This window comes from Chrysoperla carnea, chromosome 1, assembly GCF_905475395.1.
Source record: "Chrysoperla carnea chromosome 1, inChrCarn1.1, whole genome shotgun sequence".
Classification (NCBI taxonomy): Eukaryota; Metazoa; Arthropoda; class Insecta; order Neuroptera; family Chrysopidae; genus Chrysoperla; species Chrysoperla carnea.
This window is the reverse complement of record NC_058337.1, coordinates 139,376,977-139,401,751: the sequence shown is the minus strand read 5'-3', so window position 1 is coordinate 139,401,751 and position 24,775 is coordinate 139,376,977. Positions and strand designations below refer to the sequence as shown.

At 35.2% G+C, this 24,775-nt stretch overlaps 1 protein-coding gene across 1 annotated transcript; it reads left to right on the top strand.

Moving 5' to 3' along the window:
* Nucleotides 1-12: 12 nt before the first annotated feature.
* LOC123296414 (propionyl-CoA carboxylase beta chain-like) lies at nt 13-2,915 on the top strand. The gene is made up of 3 exons (XM_044877885.1): nt 13-37; nt 126-604; nt 1,551-2,915. The coding sequence occupies exons 1-3, from the start codon at nt 13-15 to the stop codon at nt 2,913-2,915; spliced, it is 1,869 nt and encodes a 622-aa protein (XP_044733820.1).
* Nucleotides 2,916-24,775: the final 21,860 nt, after the last annotated feature.

Here is a 24,775-nt window from a genome sequence, read left to right as displayed (position 1 = left end):
GGATGTTAAGCTATGGCAGAGTCGTCCACTGGACTCAGTATATGCTATAGTGTTTTTTGATTGTTTAATAGTAAAAGTACGTCAGGATAAACGTATTATCAATAAATCAGTATATGTTGCATTAGGTATTGATTTACAAGGACAGAAAGATATTTTAGGATTATGGATCAGTGAAAATGAAGGTGCTAAATTTTGGCTTAGTAATTTTACTGAGATGAAAAACAGGGGTATGCAAGATATGTTAATTGCCTGCAGCGATAACTTGACTGGTATGTCTGAAGCTATAGGAGCATTTTTTCCAAAGACGGAGCATCAATTATGTATTGTACATCAAATCAGAAATAGTTTAAGATATGTATCTTATAAGGACCGTAAAGAACTTGCAGGTGATTTAAAACCTATTTATACTGCTAGTACTGAAGAAGAAGCACATCTTACTTTGGAAAGTTTTGAAGCAAAATGGAATAAACAATATCCTCAAATTGCTAAGTCCTGGTATGCCAATTGGGATAATTTAATAATTTTCTTAGGCTATCCTGAAGAAATAAGGAAAATAATTTATACAACTAATGCTGTGGAATCTGTCAATAGTCAGTTACGTAAGGTGACTAAAAATAAGAGAGTTTTCCCAAATGATAATGCTGTTTTTAAAGCTTATATTTGGCAATTGATTATATGACTAGAAAATGGTCTATGCCTGTCCCAAATTGGAACGCGGCTATGGCTAATTTTTTAATTAAATTTGAAGGAAGAATCTAGGGCTTTGAAAAAATTTACACAGTTAATTGGAAAGACTCTTTTACAACTTTGATCAAACACTACTTCATAATAATCAAGGCGACTATAGCTTAAACGCATATTAAATACATATGCTTTAACTCTACGCCCCTTAGAATTATACTGTAAGCCTATGTCACCAAAATCTACTTGTGCTTCCTCTCCTGCTACAGTATGAAACCGAATGCAACTGTTATTCTGAATCTTATATTTTTTGATATAACGGGTCAAAGAAGTATAACTGCTTGTATAACCTTGATTTTTGAACTCCTCAAAAATTCTTATGTAACTTAGATTTTTTTCTAATAACTCAATTATTTGTTCGTGCAAAAAATCCAAAACTGAAGATCGTTCATAGATTGCCGGGGATTCTGTACCAGCCTCTACATAGCGGTTTCTTATTTTCCGTACTGTTTTGCGGTCTGTTCTTGTTAGTTTCGCAATATTCCTTTGACTATTGCCTTGTTTATAAAGGGTGATAATTGTTGTATACATATTTATTCTTATCATTGTATCACTAGATATTTACTTGCTTAATTATCTAGTAAATATTGCACATTAACCTTATTAGGTCACACCAACTTCTCTGGTCCCTTTTTCGTGCAATTTACTGGTCCCTTTTATTTTAGCAATGACACTATACCAAGCATCCATGACTATGGCATCAGGATTGATACCTCTTTCTTTAGCTAAAGTAAGCATATCACAAAAATGCTCGTTCTTTGTTTTGCCATCAGTTTCTTTATCATATATTCTATAATCTACAGGAGTAGATTGATCAATTTGAGTATTGTAATGCAGTAAGTTTACCATTCCGTGATGGTGTTGTAACTGGTCATGGCACAATAAATGGTAGATTAGTTTTTATTTATAGCCAAGATTTTACAGTGCTTGGCGGTTCACTTGGTGAGTATCATGCTAAAAAGATCTGCGATATTCTAGATCAAGCTATAGCAACTGGTGCTCCCGTAATCGGCATTAATGATTCAGGTGGTGCAAGAATTCAAGAGGGTGTGGATGCTCTTGCTGGATATGGTGAGCTATTCCAGCGTAATGTTTTAGCATCAGGTGTTATTCCTCAGATTACCTTAATTATGGGTCCTTGTGCGGGCGGTGCTGTTTATTCGCCTGCTTTAACCGATTTTATATTTATGGTTAAAAATAGTTCCTATATGTTTGTAACCGGTCCTGATGTAGTAAAAACCGTTACTGGTGAGGAAGTAAGCCAAGAGAAGCTCGGCGGTGCACGTATGCACACTACCAAAAGCGGTGTGGCTGATCTTGCATTTAATAATGACATAGAAGTATTACTAGAAATTCGTAGGTTCTTTAATTTTCTGCCATCATCTAACCGTAGTCCTCTTCCTATTCGTCCTACTGTTGACCCTGCTGATAGGGTTGATATGTCTCTAAGTACTCTAATCCCTAATACTCCCAATAAACCTTATGATATGAAGGAGCTTGTCGAACGTATTGTAGATGAAGGAGAGTTTTTTGAATTACAACCGGATTTTGCTAAGAATATCATAATTGGTTTTGGCTATATGGAAGGTTATCCGGTAGGATTTGTTGCAAATCAACCATTGCATTTAGCGGGATGTTTAGATATTAATGCTTCAAGAAAAGCAGCAAGATTCATTAGATTTTGTGATGCTTTCAATATTCCTATAGTAAGTCTTGTTGACGTACCGGGATTCTTGCCAGGTACTTCTCAAGAGCATGATGGTATTATTAAGCATGGTGCTAAACTTTTATATGCTTATGCTGAAGCAACAGTGCCGAAAATTACCGTGATTACTCGTAAAGCTTACGGCGGAGCTTATATAGTGATGAACTCTAAGCATCTTAGAGGTGACATAAATTATGCTTGGTTTAATTCCGAAATTGCAGTGATGGGGGCAGAGGGAACAGCTGAAATAATATTTAGGCAAGAATGCAAAGATCTGGAGGCTAAAAAACAAAAAATCGATGAATATAAAAAAGTAGTGACATCGACTTTTGTTGCAGCATCTAGAGGCTATTTAGATGATATAATAAGACCACAAAATACAAGATGGCGAATATGTAAAGCCCTGAATTTCTTACGTACTAAAAAGGTGGAATTGCCTTGGAAGAAGCATGATAATTTGCCGTTATAGCTGCCATCCTTGTGTAGGTAAGACGCATTCGATGTCATCCCGTGGCTTGACCACGGGATCCAGTAAATAAAAAAATTTTTTAAAGTAAAAGCTCGATTTATCTCGCTTTATGCTGGATCCCGTGGTCAAGCCACGGGATGACACCGAAGACAACTCTCGATCCACGAATGTAATGTCAGCACCATGCAAGAATGACATTATTAAAGTTCATAATAATATAAACAAAAGACTATGACTAAACCTTTATTTGATAAAATTTTAATCGCTAATCGTAGCGAAATTGCTGTTAGAATAATCCGTACTTTAAAAAAATGGGGATAGGGTCGGTTGCTGTATATTCTGAAGCCGATACAAACTCAATGTATGTTCAGCATGCAGATGAAGCTTATTATATAGGTGATTCACCGGCAACCGAAAGCTATCTATCTATTAAAAATCTTGTTTCGGCAATTCGTGAAAGCGGTGCAAATGCCGTACATCCTGGCTATGGCTTTTTATCTGAAAACCCTAATTTTGCCAATGTTCTTAAAAGAGAGGGAGTAGTTTTAATAGGTCCTAATGCTGCTACTATAAAGAAAATGGGCGATAAAATTGAAGCAAAAAAGATAGCAATAGAAGCAGGAGTTAGTACTGTTCCTGGCTATATGGGAACTATAAATGATGTTAAGCAAGCAATAGATATTGCAAAAGAAATAGGTTTTCCGGTCATTGTAAAAGCGGCTGCCGGTGGTGGCGGGCGTGGTATGAGAGTGGCAAATAACCCTACTGAAATGGCAAATGCTTTTGAATCTGCAAAGCTTGAAGCCGGTAATAGTTTTAGTGATGATAGGTTGTTTATTGAAAAATTGATCCAAAGACCTCGTCATATCGAAATTCAATTGCTTGCTTATCAGTATGGCAATAGCGTATGTCTTGGGGAACGTGAGTGTTCAATACAGCGTCACCATCAAAAAGTAATTGAAGAGGCACCAAGCTCATTCATTACCGAAGAAATAAGGCAAGTGTTAGGGACATTTCACAAGTTACTGTTTTTATTTTTTTTCTTTAGTGATTTCAATTAATACTAAGTTGGCACCAACTGACGTTGTCAAAACATCCGCCAATAACAGCGTTCCTATTACAGTATTCTGCTGTATAAGTTGTTTACGTATTTTCAAACGGGTCGGTTTCGGAGCCGACCCAATGAGTTTATAACTCTTTACTTTTTTTAACACAATTAATTCGTTTCTTGATCTGAATGGATCATTTCTTTCGGTTGATTTGATTAATCAATCTAAAAATATAATTAATTCGTTTCTCGATCTAAATGGATCTTTTTTCTTTCGATTGATTGAATTAAATCAATCTAAATGTAATTTAAACATTGTCGAGTCAGTGATTCTGTTTTCTTTTCAAAGTTTCAATCTCAAGTTTTTGTTTTTCAATGTAGAAACGCGTGGTTTTCTACATTTAAATTTGCTATTTAACAATGTGTTAAAGTTTAATTTCGAAATCGATATTTATCTTGATAATCAAGTTTAATTTTGAATTCATATTCGAATAGTTGTCAGTGAACCATAGTTTTAGTGCAGTGCATTAAACATTTTACATATTTTTCGCGCCATCGAGATTTTACGCGTATTCGATATTACTCGAATGGCCCACGGGCTGGAAGTTTATCCTTGCAATCTTCGACATATAAAGAAAGGCGCAGCAATCAAAAGTCAATAACCAACAGTAATAAAAACCACAAATTCAACGTAAAGGTTTGATTAATTACCCTAAATTCCCTTCTTCCTGATTTTATCCATATCAAACCTTTTAAATAACAACTTTTATTCTTCTACCATCAACCTGCATAAAAAACTGGTGAGTACATATTTTTTTTCATACAGTCCAAATTTCGAAAACATTCTTAAAATCGCTAAGTGTTGGGAAATATTTTATTTTTTGTGAACCAGCGATCAACGCCCCAACATTTTTGGTCACTTCAAGCCAAATATACGTTTTTTTCATACAATTCAAATAATCACGTGTTTTTTCGTGTTCTTGTTCTTGACAAACAAATTACGTAATAGTTCATGCTTCTTTGAAAAACAATATTCGACGTCATTTTGATATTTCAAATTTGACAAATAATAAAACTACTCTTTTCATAAAATAGATGTCACTATTGACTATTTTTTTGTTCAAATCACAAATCATAATATTTACATTGATTGTATTTTTCAATTGTCAAAATTTATTAAATGACATTTCAAAAGTAAATGTAAATAATTTACTTTTTTTGACTTTAATTGTTAATTTCAATTTTTCTGAAAAAATTTAAAATTCTTTTAATTAAATCGCATTTGATTAAAATTTCGTATTAATTCAATATTATTTAATACTCAATTGATTTAATTAGTTTCAATTTCTGGTTATTGACTTTGATTGCATTTTTTTTAAATTAATTAATTTCATACTTTTATTTGAATTCACTTGTATTCTAAAAAGTTTAAATTGTTTATTCTTGGGTATCAAATAAATTCATTATTCATTGATTTTCATATATAATACTGAGTGCCCGGGTAGCTTATGCTGATTCGCTTTAATTTATTAAAAAATTTTCTTTTGATTTCAAACAAATTTAATTTCAGTGGTTCTGTAACTCGATTGAAATCATCAACGTATCGCTTATCAATAGTATTTCAATTAGTTAAAGTCATTTGATTGTTTTATCAATCCTTCATCAATTAATATTATTTTCAATTTTATTTGCATTTTCATTCAAGTATGGCACAAGTTATTGACAGCTTACTCCAATATGGAGAAAACATGGAAGCAGTGAAGGAAAACCTAGTCCTTCATCGTGAAAATGCCTTTGCGCAAGTAAACGCAATTTATGACACTGTAAGGGGTCTTGCACAAGCCGATTTTTTACAGTGTGAATTATTATGTAAAGAATTGCCATCCTTTATTGAAAATCATAAAATGATTCAAAGTGATATTTTGAAATTTAATTCTGCCGTAGAAAAACGTAAGCGAATCGAAACAGTTTCAGCTCAAATAGCTTACGATCAGTTGACATTTTCAATCAAGCTGCATTACCACAAAATGAAGGCGTTAATGCCAGACAGGGTTTCTGATTCAACATCGGTTGATTCAGTCAGGCCTCTTCATCAGGATAACAGTTTAGCTCGTATCAATTTACCCCAATTCAATGGCGAGATAGATTCCTGGTTGGAATTTATTTCCATATTTGACAGCCTTGTCCATTCAAAACACATGGACAACATTTGTAAATTTCGATATCTTAAAACCTCGTTGAAAGGGGATGCAGCAGCTGTGATTTCCGGGTTTGCTTTATCTAGCGAAAACTACCCATTAGCATACGAAGCATTACGTTTTCGCTACAACAATAAAAGGCGCATAGCTAGTTTTTATTTACAAAAAATTTTAGAGTTCAAGACAACTCATTTATCTAATTTAAATAATTTAAATTCATTTCTCACCACTCATGAAACTGCAGTAAAATCTATTCGCTCTATGGATTTACCAGATTTAATTGATTTCATTTTTTTTAACTTAACACTAAATAATCTGGACACTAATATGCGCCGTGAATTTGAATTACGTCATTCAGACAAGGAGATTCCGTCATACACGGATTTAATCACATTTGTTACTAATCAGCTTCGCTCATTAGAGTTGCAATTACCCGCTACTCGCCCTAGTAGCTCAACGTTTCCAAAAGCAAATAAACCCAAATCATTTTTAGTAAACACCGCTCACAATATTAACAAAATTTCTTCATTTAAACAAAACTCAATTTCAAAGTGTATTCGCTGCAGAGGCCCTCACAATCTCGCAGCTTGTCCTTCATTTTTAAAAATGGAATTATCGAATAAATATCAATATTTAAAATCACTTACTCGTTGCTTCAATTGTTTAGGTTCTCATCTTCGAAGCCAATGTGCTTCTAAAAATGTATGTCGCAAGTGTGATTCTAATCAACATCACACTACCCTTCATCCTGGGTTTCAATCATCGGTCACGTCGGCAACCAAAGCCACCGTTTCGGACTTGAATGCGTCTCCCTCAAACTCAATCACTCAACCCCCTCACAGCACCGGCAACGACATCCCGGCGCTGTCATGTACTTCATATGCCCAAAACCCACAAGGGGTCTTACTGGGCACAGCTCAAATTTTAATTAATACCCCCAGTGGTAATTATTTTTCTGTTCGGGCACTTGTGGACCCTGGCTCCCAAGTGTCAATTATTTCATTATCATGTTGTCGTGCTCTTGGTTTACCTATTAAACCCACTTCAACTCAAATTTAATGTTGAAGCGCATGGTCTTCAATATTTTAATTTCAATTTAACAATGTGTTAAAGTTTTTCGAATCGAATTTTATCTTGATAATCAAGTTTAATTTTGGATTCAAGTTCGATTCCCAGTGAATTATGTGATTTAGTGTAGTGAACCTAGAATTTTCTACTTTTCGCGCCATTGAGGTGATTTAAGCAATATTCGATATTAATCGAGTGGCCCACGTGTTGGAAGCTTACCCGTGCAATTTGCCATATAAATAAAGGTGCATCAATTAAAAGTCAATAACCAAGCCAGTAGCAAAACGTGAACAAATTCAACGTAAAGGTTTGATAAATCATCCCAAATTCCTTTCTCCTGAGTTTATCCGATCAAACCTTTAAATATTTAACTAGTGTCAACCTGGAGAAAAAACCGGTGAGTACATATATTTTTTTTTCATACAGTCCAATAGCTCTCAAACGTTCTTAAAATTCGCTAATTGTTGGGAAATAATTTAGTTTTTCTTAAACCAGCGACCATCGCCCCAACATTTTTGGTCCTTCGAGCCGGATCAACCATCAACCATCCAAAAATACTGTTTATGGCGGAAGGGAATCCCTGAATATTTTGAGAATCCGTACATGACAATATAGAGGGGAACAAATCTGCCCCTATTAAGAAATCCACGGGGGATGATTTATAAAATTGACTATCTGCCAATTTGAGTGACGTGAAGCGACTGATGACTTCTTGAGATAATTCAATTGAAGGTAAATTCAACTCAAATTTCTGGTATTGGCGCCACCGAAACCTCTTGTCATGGTACGGTTTCGTGTATTTTAAAGTCAAAATATTCTGACATAAAAGTCTCTACAACTGCTTATGTCATGTCTACTATTTCGTTAAATTTACCTTCAATTGAATTATCTCAAGAAGTCATCAGTCGCTTCACGTCACTCAAATTGGCAGATAGTCAATTTTATAAATCATCCCCCGTGGATTTCTTAATAGGGGCAGATTTGTTCCCCTCTATATTGTCATGTACGGATTCTCAAAATATTCAGGGATTCCCTTCCGCCATAAACAGTATTTTTGGATGGTTGATTATTGGTCCTGTTGAGGGCAACCCCCCTACTCAACCCATTTCACTCCTGAGCACTGCTCAAATAAGTGATCACTTACAAAATTTTTGGGAAACTGAAGAAGTTTCGGTTTCCATCCCCTCAAATCCTTCAGATATTTTGGCGGAACGCCATTTTAAAGACACGCATTCGCGTGACTCAACGGGTCGATACATTGTCGCTCTTCCGTTTCGTCCGGGCAGCCTCCCTGCCCTTTTCAACAAGGAGCGTTCATTCGCTTCCTTTATTAATTTGGAAAAAAGATTGTCTAAATTTCCAGAAAAATACAAGGCGTACACCGAATTCATGGATGAATACATTTCATTATGTCACATGTCAAAGGCAACTAACTCATCAGGTTATATAATTCCCCATCATTGTGTCACTAAGGACACTAGTACATCCACCAAATTACGTGTTGTTTTTAACGCATCGGACCCAGGTTATAACAAAATTTCTTTAAATTCATTATTGTTGGCCGGTCCTAAATTACAAAACGATATCTCGGATATCCTTTATTCATTCCGTTTTAACGCAATAGCCTTGTGTTCTGATATACGTCAAATGTATCGACAAATTTTGGTACGTCCAGAAGATCGCATTTATCAGCATATATTTTACCGACCATCCACTGAATCCGACGTCGTTGAATTTGAACTAAATACCGTAACATACGGCTTAGTTCCTTCCGCTTTTCTTGCACAAAGGTGCCTAAAACAATTAGTTATCGACGAAGGCAATCATTATCCTTTGGCTTCTCAAGCCCTTCTGCACAACACTTACGTTGATGATATTATTACTGGTGCTTCGTCTCCTGAACAAGCCAAAACTTTAATGACACAATTACAAACTTTAATGAGTAGGGGAGGTTTTGAGTTGCGAAAATGGACTAGCAACGATCCTTCCATATTAGCTGATCTCCCTGTAGATCACATCGAGACGCCATTTGTGTTCGAAACGGAGACTGTGTTCAAAATACTTGGGCTGCTGTGGGACCCAAACACAGATAGTTTTCTATTTCAATTTAAATCATTCGAAAACGTTTTGACAAAACGCACTTTGCTTTCACATGTGGCAGGAGTGTATGATCCTTTGGGTTTTTTAGCACCTATTACCTTTAGCTTGAAGTGTATTCTGCAAAAGTTATGGTTAGATCACTCAGGGTGGGACGACCCTGTATCTCCACATATTCGTCAAATTTGGGACCTCCATCAACAAAACATGTATCTAGTAGCTCAAATTCGCATTCCCCGTTTTATTGCTCCTTCAGAAAGTAGGTCGGTATGGTTGGCCGGTTTCTCTGACGCTAGTCAGCTTGGATACGCAGCTGTGCTTTATCTCTGTTGTGATGATGGATATGCAATAACATCCAATTTATTTGCTGCTAAAACTAAGGTAGCTCCATTGAAAACCCTGAGCATACCGCGCCTGGAACTCTGCGGAGCACTTCTGCTTAGCAAACTCGTCTCGTCTGTCCGTCAAACTATGCCGAATTTGTTCAAAATTCCCCCACGTTTATTCACCGATGCTCACATCGTTTTATATTGGCTCAACACTCCTCCACATTTACTCAAAGTTTACGTTGCCAATCGTGTTGTAGCCATTCAACAAACCACTCAACAAATGTGCTGGTCTTACATTCACACTTCTGTCAACCCTGCTGATATCGCATCTCGCGGACTGACCCCTGATCAGTTTTGCAAATCAACTCAACATAACTTGTGGTTTCACGGACCATCGCTAATTTCGGAGCCTCTCAGTCAGTGGCCTCCTCCTTTTACGGATACAATTTCCAATATTGCTGAGCTGCCTGAAATTAAACCCTTGGCTCTCGCAGCCAATTTAATTACTCCGGATCAAATGTTAGAATTATTTTCTCGCTTTTCGTCATGGACGCGTTTGATCCGAGTAGTCGCATGGATGCTTCGTTTCATCAAACAGTGTAAAGCACGCCTACAGCATCTAGAACCCATTTCTGGTCCGTTGTCCGTCACTGAATTAGATTTTGCGAAAATCAAAATCATTCATATAACTCAGAAACATTATTATTCCTCCGAAATTCATTTGTTATCCGCTCATAAAGCTCTTAAAGGCAGTCTCAGCTCGCTCAGTCCGTTTTTAGATTCTTCTTCCATAATTAGAGTGGGTGGTCGCCTCGACCACTCCCCACTCTCTTCAGCTTCCAAGCACCCCATTTTGTTGCCCAAAGTGGCACACATCTCCCAATTAATATGCGTTCATGCTCATTTGTGTTCTCTTCATTCTGGGCCCAGAGCAGTCCAAGCTTCTGTTCAAGCTCTTTATTGGATTCCCGGGCTTCGTGGTCTTGTTCGGAAAGTGATCCGTAACTGTCCCACATGCTACAGATTCCGTGCTGTGCCCTTCGCGCCTCAAATGGCCGCTTTACCCGAATCTCGAGTCACCCCCTCGAAACCATTTTCTCATACCGGAGTCGACTTCGCCGGTCCTTTCGTTGTTAAATCCGGCAACCCACGTAAACCTCGTTTAACAAAAGGTTATCTCTGCATTTTTGTGTGCTTTTCCACAAAATGTGTTCATCTTGAGTTCGCTTCAGAACTCACTACTCAATGCTTTCTAGCAGCACTGGATCGATTTGTAGCTCGTCGGAGTCTTCCATCCGACATATATTCCGATCAAGGTCGGAATTTTCTTGGCGCCTCACGCCTTTTAAATGAAATTTCTATTTTCTTAGAAGAAAATCGCGAGAATATCTCCGATTATTTGTCTCTTAAAAGTGTACAATGGCATTTCAACTGTGCGTATGCACCTTGGTTCGGGGGTTTATGGGAAGCTGGCGTCAAATCCGCTAAATCGCTCCTCAAACGCATGTTCAAGGAATCTTCCTATTCCGTTGAAGATTATTTCACGATATTCGCCCGCATTGAAGCGGTGTTGAACAGTCGCCCACTGTGCGATCTGCCTGCTGATCCTTCTGAGGCATCGTCTTATTTAACTCCTGGACACTTTCTTACCGGCACCCCCTTGACCTCGTTGCCCGAACGTTACCCACCTTGTGAACAGCCCGTTCGTGACCGTTGGTTGAACCTGCGACGCTTGGTTCAAAGTTTTTGGAAGCGTTGGTCTAAAGAGTATTTAAATACTTTAATTCAAAGAAACAAATGGAAATCGCCTGCCGCCACCCCTGAGGTTGGGGATGTCGTATTAGTAAAAGGGGATCAAACTTCCCCACTTTCTTGGCCTATTGGTCGTATAATCAGACTTCACATGTCTGCAGACGGTATACCTCGTGTTGCCGATTTAAAACTTGCGGATCAGCAAGTAGTTACTCGGGCGGTCGCCAGATTGCTTCCACTGCGTGGGTCGATCGAGTAATCCCATTTCATCCTTCGCTCCCCCATTTATTCATTTTTTTTGTAATTCAAATATTTTATCCGTTAGATTTCAAATATTCTTTGTTTTCTCTTCTTTCATGTACATTGTTGACATTTTCAATTTGTTCGGTCCCATGTAACTGAATTTTTCCCTTTTTGTTTAGGTAGGCTCAAATTCTATCGAATTTGGGGGGGCGACTTATGTTAGGGACATTTCACAAGTTACTGTTTTTATTTTTTTTCTTTAGTGATTTCAATTAATACTAAGTTGGCACCAACTGACGTTGTCAAAACATCCGCCAATAACAGCGTTCCTATTACAGTATTCTGTGTGCTGTATAAGTTGTTTACGTATTTTCAAACGGGTCGGTTTCGGAGCCGACCCAATGAGTTTATAACTCTTTACTTTTTTTAACACAATTAATTCGTTTCTTGATCTGAATGGATCATTTCTTTCGGTTGATTTGATTAATCAATCTAAAAATATAATTAATTCGTTTCTCGATCTAAATGGATCTTTTTTCTTTCGATTGATTGAATTAAATCAATCTAAATGTAATTTAAACATTGTCGAGTCAGTGATTCTGTTTTCTTTTCAAAGTTTCAATCTCAAGTTTTTGTTTTTCAATGTAGAAACGCGTGGTTTTCTACATTTAAATTTGCTATTTAACAATGTGTTAAAGTTTAATTTCGAAATCGATATTTATCTTGATAATCAAGTTTAATTTTGAATTCATATTCGAATAGTTGTCAGTGAACCATAGTTTTAGTGCAGTGCATTAAACATTTTACATATTTTTCGCGCCATCGAGATTTTACGCGTATTCGATATTACTCGAATGGCCCACGGGCTGGAAGTTTATCCTTGCAATCTTCGACATATAAAGAAAGGCGCAGCAATCAAAAGTCAATAACCAACAGTAATAAAAACCACAAATTCAACGTAAAGGTTTGATTAATTACCCTAAATTCCCTTCTTCCTGATTTTATCCATATCAAACCTTTTAAATAACAACTTTTATTCTTCTACCATCAACCTGCATAAAAAACTGGTGAGTACATATTTTTTTTCATACAGTCCAAATTTCGAAAACATTCTTAAAATCGCTAAGTGTTGGGAAATATTTTATTTTTTGTGAACCAGCGATCAACGCCCCAACAGCAAGAAATGTATAGGCAAGTAATATCTTTATCCAAAAAGGTAGGATATTATTCAGCAGGTACTGTTGAGTTTATAGTAGATAGTGAGAAGAATTTCTATTTCTTAGAAATGAATACGAGATTGCAGGTAGAACACCCTGTTACTGAATTAATAACTGGTATAGATATCGTTGAGGAAATGATAAAAATTGCTGCCGGTAAAAAATTATCATTTACACAAGATGATGTAAAGTTAAAAGGTTGGGCGTTTGAGTCACGAATTTGTGCTGAAAATCCAAGTCGTGGTTTCTTGCCTTCAAGTGGTAGGATTACGGCGTATTCTGAACCTATAAAAAGCCCAAATATTCGTATAGATACCGGCATTGGACTTGGCGGTGAAGTTAGCATGTTCTACGATTCGATGATCGCAAAATTATGTACTTACGGCGAAACATGAGAGCAGGCAATTGAGGTAATGCGTTCTGTTTTAAGTTCTTACATTATTAATGGTATTTCTCATAATATCAGCTTCTTAGAAGCAGTAATGCTACATCCTCGTTTTGTTAGCGGTGATATTTCTACTGCCTTTATTCAAGAAGAATATCCAGATGGGTTTTCCGGTGCAAGTCTAACATCAGAAGTAACGGGAGTATTTTTAGCAACCGCTATTTTTATTTATATATCTGAGCAAAGACGTGCCTCTTCAATTTCTGGAAATATCAATAACCAAGCTAATAAAATCGGTACTAGATGGGTGGTAACGATTGACGATAAATTATTCCCCGTGCTAATTACGCCTGTTGAAAATGGCTATAATATACGCCATGAAAGTGACCGAATATATATTCGTAGTAACTGGAATTTAGGTAATGAGCTTTTTGTAGCCATAATTAATGGCAAAAAGACAAATATTAAAATTGAAAATATCAGAACTGGTTATTTACTATCACATGCTGGTATTAGCGTAAAAGCCTTCGTTCGTTCTCCTCGTATTTCAGAACTTGAAGGGTTAATGGTTTCGAAAGTAGTAACAGAAGAAAATTCTGAACTGCAAGCTCCTCTTAACGGTCAAATTGCATCAATTAAAGTGAAAGAAGGACAAGAAGTAACAATAGGGCAGGAAATTATGATCTTAACCGCTATGAAAATGGAAAATATCATTTTAGCCGAACGTGACGGGAAAATAGCTAAAATTTTCGTAAGTGAAAAGGATAATGTGGTCAAAGGTCAGATGCTGCTTGAATTTAATTAAATTACCATCTTCATTTATTAGAAAGCATAAAAGCTAGAAATAGTGGTATTTCTAGCGTTTTTTGTTATTATAGTCAATGTTATTCCTGCGTGAGACTTGCTTGCGTGGATGGATAGTCGTCATTGCGAGGAAGACGCGAAGCCTCGACGTGGCAATCTTAGGAGTTCTAATTCATGAGATTGCCACGCGCTTCCTTTGGTCGCTCGCAATGACGATTTACGAGCCATGCAACACGTTAAAATAACAAACGAATTAAGATTTTAAGATAGCAAGATGCCGAAATTAAAAATATTTTTATTTAAATATCTCTATAGTAAAAGATTTATAGGTATTTTAGTCGCAATAGCTATTATTTTCTCTTATTTCGCTTATTACACAATATCTATCGGCACAAAAAATGGTGCAGTTAATTCTAGTAAAGTGATTTGGTTTTTATTAATTGATTTAATAATTTTCTTAGTTCTTGGCATATTATTAACTCGCAAATTTTGCCAAAGTTTTTTCTTTAAAAATAGCGATCAAAATACTTCTAAGTTAGAAAATCGTATAGTAGTTGCATTTAGTCTAGCTGCTGCTATTCCCACTATAATCGTTTCAATATCTTCTGCTTATTTTTTAAATCTTAGTATTCAAGCTTGGTTCGATCGAAAAATTTCTGTGGTACTTGATCAATCTATAATGGTTGCTGATTCTTATATTGCTGAGCATTAATTGCAATTACGAGAAACAGCACTCGCTGTTGCTGAAGATTTAAGTGATATGTATTATGATTTAATTCATAACCCCGCTTTGTTTACTAAGACATTAAACACCGAAGCAGAAATGAGATCCCTTGATGAAGCAATAGTGTTAAATAAGTCGACTAATACAATAATTGCTAATAGCTATTTAAGTTTTTCCCTGTCATTTACTGCACATTTAATTAAAAAAGCAGATTCTTGTGAGCCTGTAGAAGTAAAATCTGATCCAACTAAAATAAGAATGCTGATAAAATTGAAAGAATATAATGATGTATATTTATTAGTTGGTAGGTTAATTGATAATAAAATTATTGATCATATAAATGCAGCAGCAGCGGAGTATCATCGTCTTAAAAATCAAATAGGAAATATACAAATAAAATTTTCAATTATTTTTATCTTTATTGCCTTACTACTTCTTTTAATAGCGATAAGTTTTGGTGTTATAGTTACTGCTAAGATAGTAAATCCTATTAAGAAGTTGGTTATTGCAACTGATAAAGTAAAAAGTGGGGACCTAACAGTGCAAGTTCCAGAGAATGAAGTAGATAAAGACGAAATAGGAACGCTTTATGCTGCATTTAATAGAATGATTAAGCAGCTTTCACGCCAGCAAAGGGATTTAGTAATAGCACAACGTGCATTAGCTTGGTCGGATGTAACAAAAAAAGTAGCACATGAGATAAAAAATCCGTTAACACCTATTTTGCTTGCTTTTTTTTTTTGAAAGATTGCTTAAAAAATTTAGTCCTGAAATTAAAGAAAGGGCAGAGTTCGAGAATTATTTAAAAATGATTATTCGCCATACTAATGATATTAAAAATATTGTGTCTGAATTTGTTCTTTTTGCTCGTCTTCCTGCACCTAAATTTACCAATTGTGATTTGATTTACGTAATTAATAATATTGTAGAAGCACGTAAATTACTTAATGATAATATTTTATATAGTTTTGAAACTAATATCGATCAATTTAATTTTACGTGTGATACTACTCAAATAAATCAAGTAATGATAAATTTACTTAAAAATGCTGAAGAATCATTAGAGGGAAGCAATCAAGCAGCAATAAAAATTAATGTAAATGCAAGTGAGCAATTTATTAAAATTACAGTCCTAGATAACGGCAGAGGATTTCCACCAGAGCTAATAGGTAAAGCTACTGAAAGCTATGTAACTACTAGAAGTAAAGGTATAGGAGTAGGGCTTGCTATCGTTAAAAGAATAGTCGAAGAACATTGCGGTGTTTTAGATATTGCAAATAGAGAGACAGGTGGAGCTGTGATTGATATTAGGTTTAACCTTGATGAGCTTAAGCTCAAGGTAAAACGTCATGAAATAAATGTAATTAATTAGGCTTTCTAAAAACTTTAGAAAGTCCATAATTTAAGGCTCAACAACTAGTGTAATTTTCACTATAAATATTTCTTCCAGTATTTACATAGTTCCGAATTATTATTAAATGGCTGCATTCCATCGGAAAAACTATTAGAGGATTTACTGAATAAATAATTTTATTTACAACAATCATTTAAAATAATTGTCAAAAAGTTAATATTTATTAGCTTAGATTAAGATTTTATATTTATGTAGTTAAGTTGGATAGGGTTAACACCCTCGCCTTTAGGCGAACACTTTAGTATAATCTATCTAATAGGTTACTAGAGGAAGAGATGGAATATAGGAGAGGGCATCATAGCCTGTATGATTTAAAGTATCATATAGTGTTTTGTACAAAGTACAGGTATAGAGTTTTAACTGGGCAAATAGCAAGTAGAGCAAGGGAAGTAATTCAGGAAATATGTGCAGCTAATTACATAGATATAATTAGTGGCAGCATAAGTCCTGATCATGTTCATATATTAGTATCAGTTCCACCGAGTATCTCAATATCTAGGGTGTTACAATATATTAAAGGAAAGAGTAGTCGTAAATTGCTACAGGAATTTGAACTACTTCGTAAGCGATATTGGGGTCAACATCTTTGGGCTAGATGGTATTTTGTTGTTACAGTTGGTAATGTGAATTCAGAAGCAGTACAGAAGTATATAGAGCAACAAGAAGAATATCATAAAAAAGATGATTTTAGAATATCAGAGTTTTAGCGTTTACGCTTTTAATCTGCTTTGCAAGCGTAAACCAAACTACCGGCTTTAGACGGTAGTAATTGATACTTATTAAGTATTGTATAATTTTTTAACATAAATAAGTTAGTATATGTCTAAAGACTTTGAATCCAAAACAAAAGCACAAAAAGAAGCAAAGAAAGTACAAGAAGCACCACCTGTATCGGAGCTAAAGCGACGCATGGCAGTAGGTTTTGAGTCTGAAATAAAAAAAGCACAAGAAGCAAAATAGATGCAACAAAATTCTATTAAACCTTTAATAGATATTATAGATAACGCAAATTTACAAAATCCTAATCAGGTAGAAGAACTAAAAAAGGTTCAAACACAATTAGCAAAGTGCTTTAAAGAAAATAAATTAGCTGCTCATAATAAAGTAGATCAGTACTTAGAAAGCAAAGCTTCTCAAGATCGTCAAGAAGCTATGAAAGATTTTAAACTGCCGTTTAAAGATAAAATATATAAGCTTATTGGAAAAATGTCAGGTGCTTTAGGTATATCTTCATCAAAAAATTATTATCAAAAAAAACTTGATGAGCGTGTTGTCCAAAGGCAAGAAAAGAAAAAAATGACAGATAAAAAAGTCATGTGGAGAGATTAAAAGAATCAACAGTAAAACGTGGCAATAAAGTAAATGAAAGATAATTATATCTGTGAATTTTTGAGTTTTGTTATAATTAAAGCAAAATAATTATAATTTTTAAAATAAATTTTAATACGTAATTAAATATAAAAAACCTTTAAGAATCAGCTCTTAAGGCTTTTGAAATAAAATATTTATACTGGGTAGTAATAAGTTATAAAATAAAAATAAAAATAATTTCAAAATTGTAGTTGACAGGTCCGATTATATTGCTTATAACTACACCTATCGAGAGCGACAAATGAAAAAAATCGCAGCTGTTTTTAAAAGTAAATAATTAAATATAGATAGTGACAGTAAACATATACATATCACAAAAGTGATAATTAAATCTGTCAATTTTTTAAAGTAAAACTGACAAGATCAAACTTGAGAGTTTGATCCTGGCTCAGAACGAACGCTATCGGTATGCTTAACACATGCAAGTCAAACGGACTAATTAGGGCTTGCTCCAATTAGTTAGTGGCAGACGGGTGAGTAACACGCGGGAATCTGCCCATCAGTACGGAATAACTTTTAGAAATAAAAGCTAATACCGTATATTCTCTACGGAGGAAAGATTTATCGCTGATGGATGAGCCCGCGTCAGATTAGGTAGTTGGTGAGGTAATAGCTCACCAAGCCTGCGATCTGTAGCTGGTCTGAGAGGATGATCAGCCACACTGGGACTGAGACACGGCCCAGACTCCCACGGGAGGCAGCAGTGGGGAATATTGGACAATGGGCGAAAGCCTGATCCAGCAATATCGAGTGAGTGATGAAGGCCCTAGGGTTGTAAAGCTCTTTTAGCAAGGAAGATAATGACGTTACTTGCAGAAAAAGCCCCGGCTAACTCCGTGCCAGCAGCCGCGGTAAGACGGAGGGGGCTAGCGTTGTTCGGAATTACTGGGCGTAAAGAGTGCGTAGGCGGTTTAGTTAGTTGGAAGTGAAAGCCCGGGGCTTAACCTCGGAATTGCTTTCAAAACTACTAATCTAGAGTGTAGTAGGGGATGATGGAATTCCTAGTGTAGAGGTAAAATTCTTAGATATTAGGAGGAACACCGGTGGCGAAGGCGGTCATCTGGGCTACAACTGACGCTGATGCACGAAAGCGTGGGGAGCAAACAGGATAAGATACCCTGGTAGTCCACGCCGTAAACGATGAGTGCTAGATATTGGGAGATTTTCTCTCGGTTTCGCAGCTAACGCATTAAGCACTCCGCCTGGGGAGTACGGTCGCAAGATTAAAACTCAAAGGAATTGACGGGGGCTCGCACAAGCGGTGGAGCATGCGGTTTAATTCGATGTTATGCGAAAAACCTTACCAACCCTTGACATGGTGGTCGCAGATCGCAGAGATGCTTTCCTTCAGTTCAGCTGGACCACACACAGGTGTTGCATGGCTGTCGTCAGCTCGTGTCGTGAGATGTTGGGATAAGTCCCGCAACGAGCGCAACCCTCATTCTTATTTGCCTCATTCTCAGTTCGGATTGTTCTCTGCAACTCCAGAGCATGAAGTTGGAATCGCTAGTAATCTCGGATCAGCATGCCGCGGTGAATACGTTCTCGGGCCTTGTACACACTGCCCGTCACGCCATGGGAGTTGGTTTTACCTGAAAGTGGTGAGCTAACGCAAGAGGCAGCCAACCACGGTAAAATTAGCGACTGGGGTGAAGTCGTAACAAGGTAGCCGTAGGGGATTACCTCCTTAAAGACTAAATTTAAGTACATTACTTTAATAGTAATTACTTCAGTCCAAATATTTACTGTCACTATCTTTAACTAATTGTTTGCTTTTCAAAAAACTTTTCTCATCCCCACATTTATTTATCTTATTTATTACCAACCTACATAATATTAAATAGCCTTATTTTTCTGTAATGGCGAGGAGCAAAGCGACGAAGCAATCTAGTAAAAAAATGCTATAAATTAACATTTTTTATGTAGTTCAGTGGGATAGGGATAACACCCTCGCCTTTAGGCGAACACTTTAGTATAATCTATCTAAAAAGTTACTAGAGGAAGAGATGGAATATAGGAGAGGGTCTCATAGCCTGTACGATTTAAAGTATCATATAGTGTTTTGTACAAAGTACAGGTATAGAGTTTTAACTGGGCAAATAGCAAGTAGAGCAAGGGAAGTAATTCAGGAAATATGTGCAGCTAATTACATAGATATAATTAGTGGCAGCATAAGTCCTAATCATGTTCATATATTAGTATCAGTTCCACCGAGTATCTCAATATCTAAGGTGTTACAATATATTAAAGGAAAGAGTAGTCGTAAATTGCTACAGGAATTTGAACTACTTCGTAAGCGATATTGGGGTCAACATCTTTGGGCTAGAGGGTATTTTGTTGTTACAGTTGGTAATGTGAATTCAGAAGCAGTACAGAAGTTGCAGATATATATATAGAGCAACAAGAAGAATATCATAAAAAAGATGATTTTAGAATATCAGAGTTTTAGCGTTTACGCTTTTAATCTGCTTTGCAAGCGTAAACCAAACTACCGGCTTTAGACGGTAGTAATTGATACCTACAATATATTATTTAAAATATATTTAAAGAGAAAAATATGCTTACTGATATTATTTTCTAAAAAATATAAATGAGTCAATATACCGAAGCAGTAGAGCTTTTAGTGTTGTTCAATTAGTTCTTTTGCTAGTCCTGACAATTCTTCATTAATTTGATCAAAGCAGCTTAGCCAAGTAAAGTGTCCCGTATTACATAATTCGACTATTTTTATATGACGAGACCATTCTTTTTCTTCCAGAAATAGTTCAATAGGAAGTAACCTATCATCATGGCTTCCAATAATTAATGTGGGTAATTTACTAGGTATCCAGCTATATATATACGAGTTATGAAACTTTTGATCATCCCATATTTTAGTTTTTACACTATATGAAGAAATTTCCAATAAACGTGTTCCTGCTGAAATTTCATGCTCACAAAATAAATATGGAATATTTGTATCAATTACTACCGTCTAAAGCCGGTAGTTTGGTTTACGCTTGCAAAGCAGATTAAAAGCGTAAACGCTAAAACTCTGATATTCTAAAATCATCTTTTTTATGATATTCTTCTTGTTGCTCTATATACTTCTGTACTGCTTCTGAATTCACATTACCAACTGTAACAACAAAATACCCTCTAGCACAAAGATGTTGACCCCAATATCGCTTACGAAGTAGTTCAAATTCCTGTAGCAATTTACGACTACTCTTTCCTTTAATATATTGTAACACCTTAGATATTGAGATACTCGGTGGAACTGATACTAATATATGAACATGATCAGGACTTATGCTGCCACTAATTACATCTATGTAATTAGCTGCACATATTTCCTGAATTACTTCCCTAGCTCTATTTGCTATTTGCCCAGTTAAAACTCTATACCTGTACTTTGTACAAAACACTATATGATACTTTAAATCATACAGGCTATGAGACCCTCTCCTCTATTCCATCTCTTCCTCTAGTAACCTATTAGATAGATTATACTAAAGTGTTCGCCTAAAGGCGAGGGTGTTAACCCTATCCCACTTAACTACATAAATAAGTAAGGAATGTCAGAGCATCAAATAACAATGGTCAGTTTAGATGAATTAGTTAGCCCCGATCATCAATATCGTCAATTGAAAAGTTTATTTAATTTAAAACAGTTGAAAGAGAGTTATTAGCGATAGAATCTGAGGCTAATTATAAAGGTTACGGGATATTGCGGTTATTTAAATGTTTACTTTTACAATTGATGTAAGACTTATCTGACCTGGAATTAGAACGTTATTTAGCTGATAGTAATGCTAGTAAATGGTTTTGTGATTTTGCTCTTACAGAGAAGACGCCAGATTATAGTGTGTTTAGTAAAATACGTAAAAAAATAGGCACTAACTTACTATCTAAAATATTTGCAAAACACAGTGAGCAATTACGATTCCAAGGTTATATGAGTGAAGTATTTACATTTGTAGATGCCTCTCATTTAATCTCAAAAGCTAGCCTTTGGGAAGAACGTGATGAATTGAGGAAACAAAAATATGACAGGCTAAATAATGAGACTTTGGCTAAAGTTGCGAATGATAAACAAGCTAAAATTGGTTGTAAAGGAGGTAGTAAGTTTTGGTATGGTTATAAACAACATGTTAGCATTGATATCCAATCAGGGATGATTAATAAGGTTGCAGTTACCCCTGCAAATGTTACTGATGGCAAAGGTTTTAAACATGTTATACCACGCTCCGGTGCTACATATGTAGATAAAGCATATTGTACAAAGCCTGCCAAAGATGCAGCAACTAGGAAAGGAGTGCATCTTTGTGCTGTAAAGAAAAATAACATGAAAGATAAGAATTTTGATCTTAATAAATATTATACGAAAATTAGAGCACCTTTTGAAAGAGTATTCTCACAAGATAATAAACGTGTCAGATATATTGGTATTGCACAAAATCAATTCTCTGAATTTATGAATGCTATATGTTTTAATTTGAAACGATTAACCGTTTTAACGGCTAGCTAATATAATATTCGATAACTCCTGTAGATAGGAACAAAATCTACTTTAATTTCTACTAATTTTTTATATACTGACCAATATTTATCTTAAATTTAAACTCAATTGCTTCTAAAAAATATCTTTCTTATAATTCTCTACTTAATTTCTTATCTCTCAATGCTCCCATAATTGCACTATGGTTTTTGGAAAAATGCTATTTATCGCCTCCGGAAAACCCTTAAGACCATCAACACATGCAATATATATTTGTTCAACTCCTCGATTCTTCAGTTCTGTTATTACCTGCATCCAAAATTTAGACCCTTCATTCTTGCCTATCCAAATGCCTAATAGTTCTTTCTTGCCTTCTATATTCACTCCTATAGCTAGATAAACTGCTTTATTTATTATTATATGATTATCTCTTGCCTTAACATGAATACAATCTAAGTATATTATAGGATATATACTATCAAGTGCTCTATACTGCCAAGCGGTTATGATGTGGCTATAGTTTTCCGGACAGTTAATAATAGACAATATTAACAAGAAGGATAAGCATGAAAGATATAAAGCCAAAGATATACCCAGCTGAATTTAAAGAATCAGCTATTAAATTAGCAATTGAGACAAAGCAACCTTTTGCCCAAACAGCTAGAGAATTAGGTATAGCAAGAACAATTAAGGTACTGACAAAATGAAAGTATCATGTTATACTAAGCAATTATTAATAAATATATAAAGAGATATGGCACGAGCATATGCAATAGAACTAAGACTAAGAGTTATAAAAGCTGTAGAAGCAGGGATACGAATAAGTAAGGTAAGTAAATTATTTAATGTAAGTCGTGATACTATATATCAATGGAAAAAATTAAAGGATAAGCAAGGTACTTTAGAGGCAGCGACTGATTATCAGAGAGGTCATAGTCATAAGATCAAAGATTCAGAATCTTTTAAAGAATTTTTCAAAGCTAATATGAATAAAACATCAAAGGATTTAGCAAAGCAATGGGGCAATATTTCATCTGTAACTATTTTAAGACAAATCAGAAAGCTTGGTTATAGCTATAAAAAAAACATATTATCATCCGAAAAGAAATATTGAATTAAGAAATGAATTTATGTAGTTAAGTGGGATAGGGTTAACACCCTCGCCTTTAGGCGAACACTTTAGTATAATCTATCTAATAGGTTACTAGAGGAAGAGATGGAATATAGGAGAGGGTCTCATAGCCTGTATGATTTAAAGTATCATATAGTGCTTTGTACAAGTGCAGGTATAGAGTTTTAACTGGGCAAATAGCAAGTAGAGCAAGGGAAGTAATTCAGGAAATATGTGCAGCTAATTACATAGACATAATTAGTGGCAGCATAAGTCCTGATCATGTTCATATATTAGTATCAGTTCCACCGAGTATCTCAATATCTAAGGTGTTACAATATATTAAATTAAAGAGTAGTCGTAAATTGCTACAGGAATTTGAACTACTTCGTAAGCGATATTGGGGTCAACATCTTTGGGCTAGAGGGTATTTTCTTGTTACAGTTGGTAATGTGAATTCAGAAGCAGTACAGAAGTATATAGAGCAACAAGAAGAATATCATAAAAAAGATGAGTTTAGAATATCAGAGTTTTAGCGTTTACGCTTTTAATCTGCTTTGCAAGCGTAAACCAAACTACCGGCTTTAGACGGTAGTAATTGATATATTTCATGTTTATCCTTCTTGTTAATATTGTCTATTATTAACTGTCCGGAAAACTATAGCCACATCAAATATCTATCACAAAAAGGTTAAATTACTCTTATCATTTGACTTATTAATTCTTGATGAGTTAGGTTTTAAGCAATTACCCAAACATTCAGTAGATGATTTTTTTAATATTATTGCTAAACGATATGAAAATAAATCTACCATTATCACCACAAACAAGGATTTTGAAAGATGGAATGAAATATTTGCTGATGAGTTATTAACTCATGCAATTATTGATCGAGTAGTACATCATGCACATATACATACTAAACATCACAGGTAAAAGTTATCGTATTAATAACTATTAATCTGGAGGTAAAATGACATAAAAAATTTTAAATAAAGTGGTCCCTTTTTTACGTAATTTAGTGGTCGTTTTTTATTTGACAATGACAATAAAAAAAGTCAAAAGATTAGTTTAGTGCTGAATAACTCCAAAAGAGCTACAACAGTTACTACTGGTTTTTTTAAAAAGATAAAAACTTTTCCAAATAATGTGAGAAGAACTATGACTATGGATAATGGTAAAGAGTTTGTAGGACATATTGCATATAGAATATCCGGGTTCCAAACTTTCTTTTGTGATCCATATCGTCCTAGACAAAAAGCATTAGTAGAAAAAATGAATTCTATGATTCATAGAATTTTACCTAAAAATACAGATATTACTACCGTCACACAAAGATGTATTGACAATGTTGCTGAGATTCTAAATAACATGCCAAGAAAGATTTTTGGGTATAAAACACCCAATGAAATTTGGTCAGAAAATTTATAGGTTTTGTTCTACTTAGTCCTTGAATTTTCAGGATAATCCCGACACCAATGCGAGGGTGATTAGTCATAATTCCACTTCCTTATAAATAGTGCGGTAGAGGTCAGAGGTTTTTAGTAGATGAGCGTGCGTTCCTTCGGCTACTACCGCTCCTTTATCTATTATCAAAATATTGTCTGCGGATTCTATGC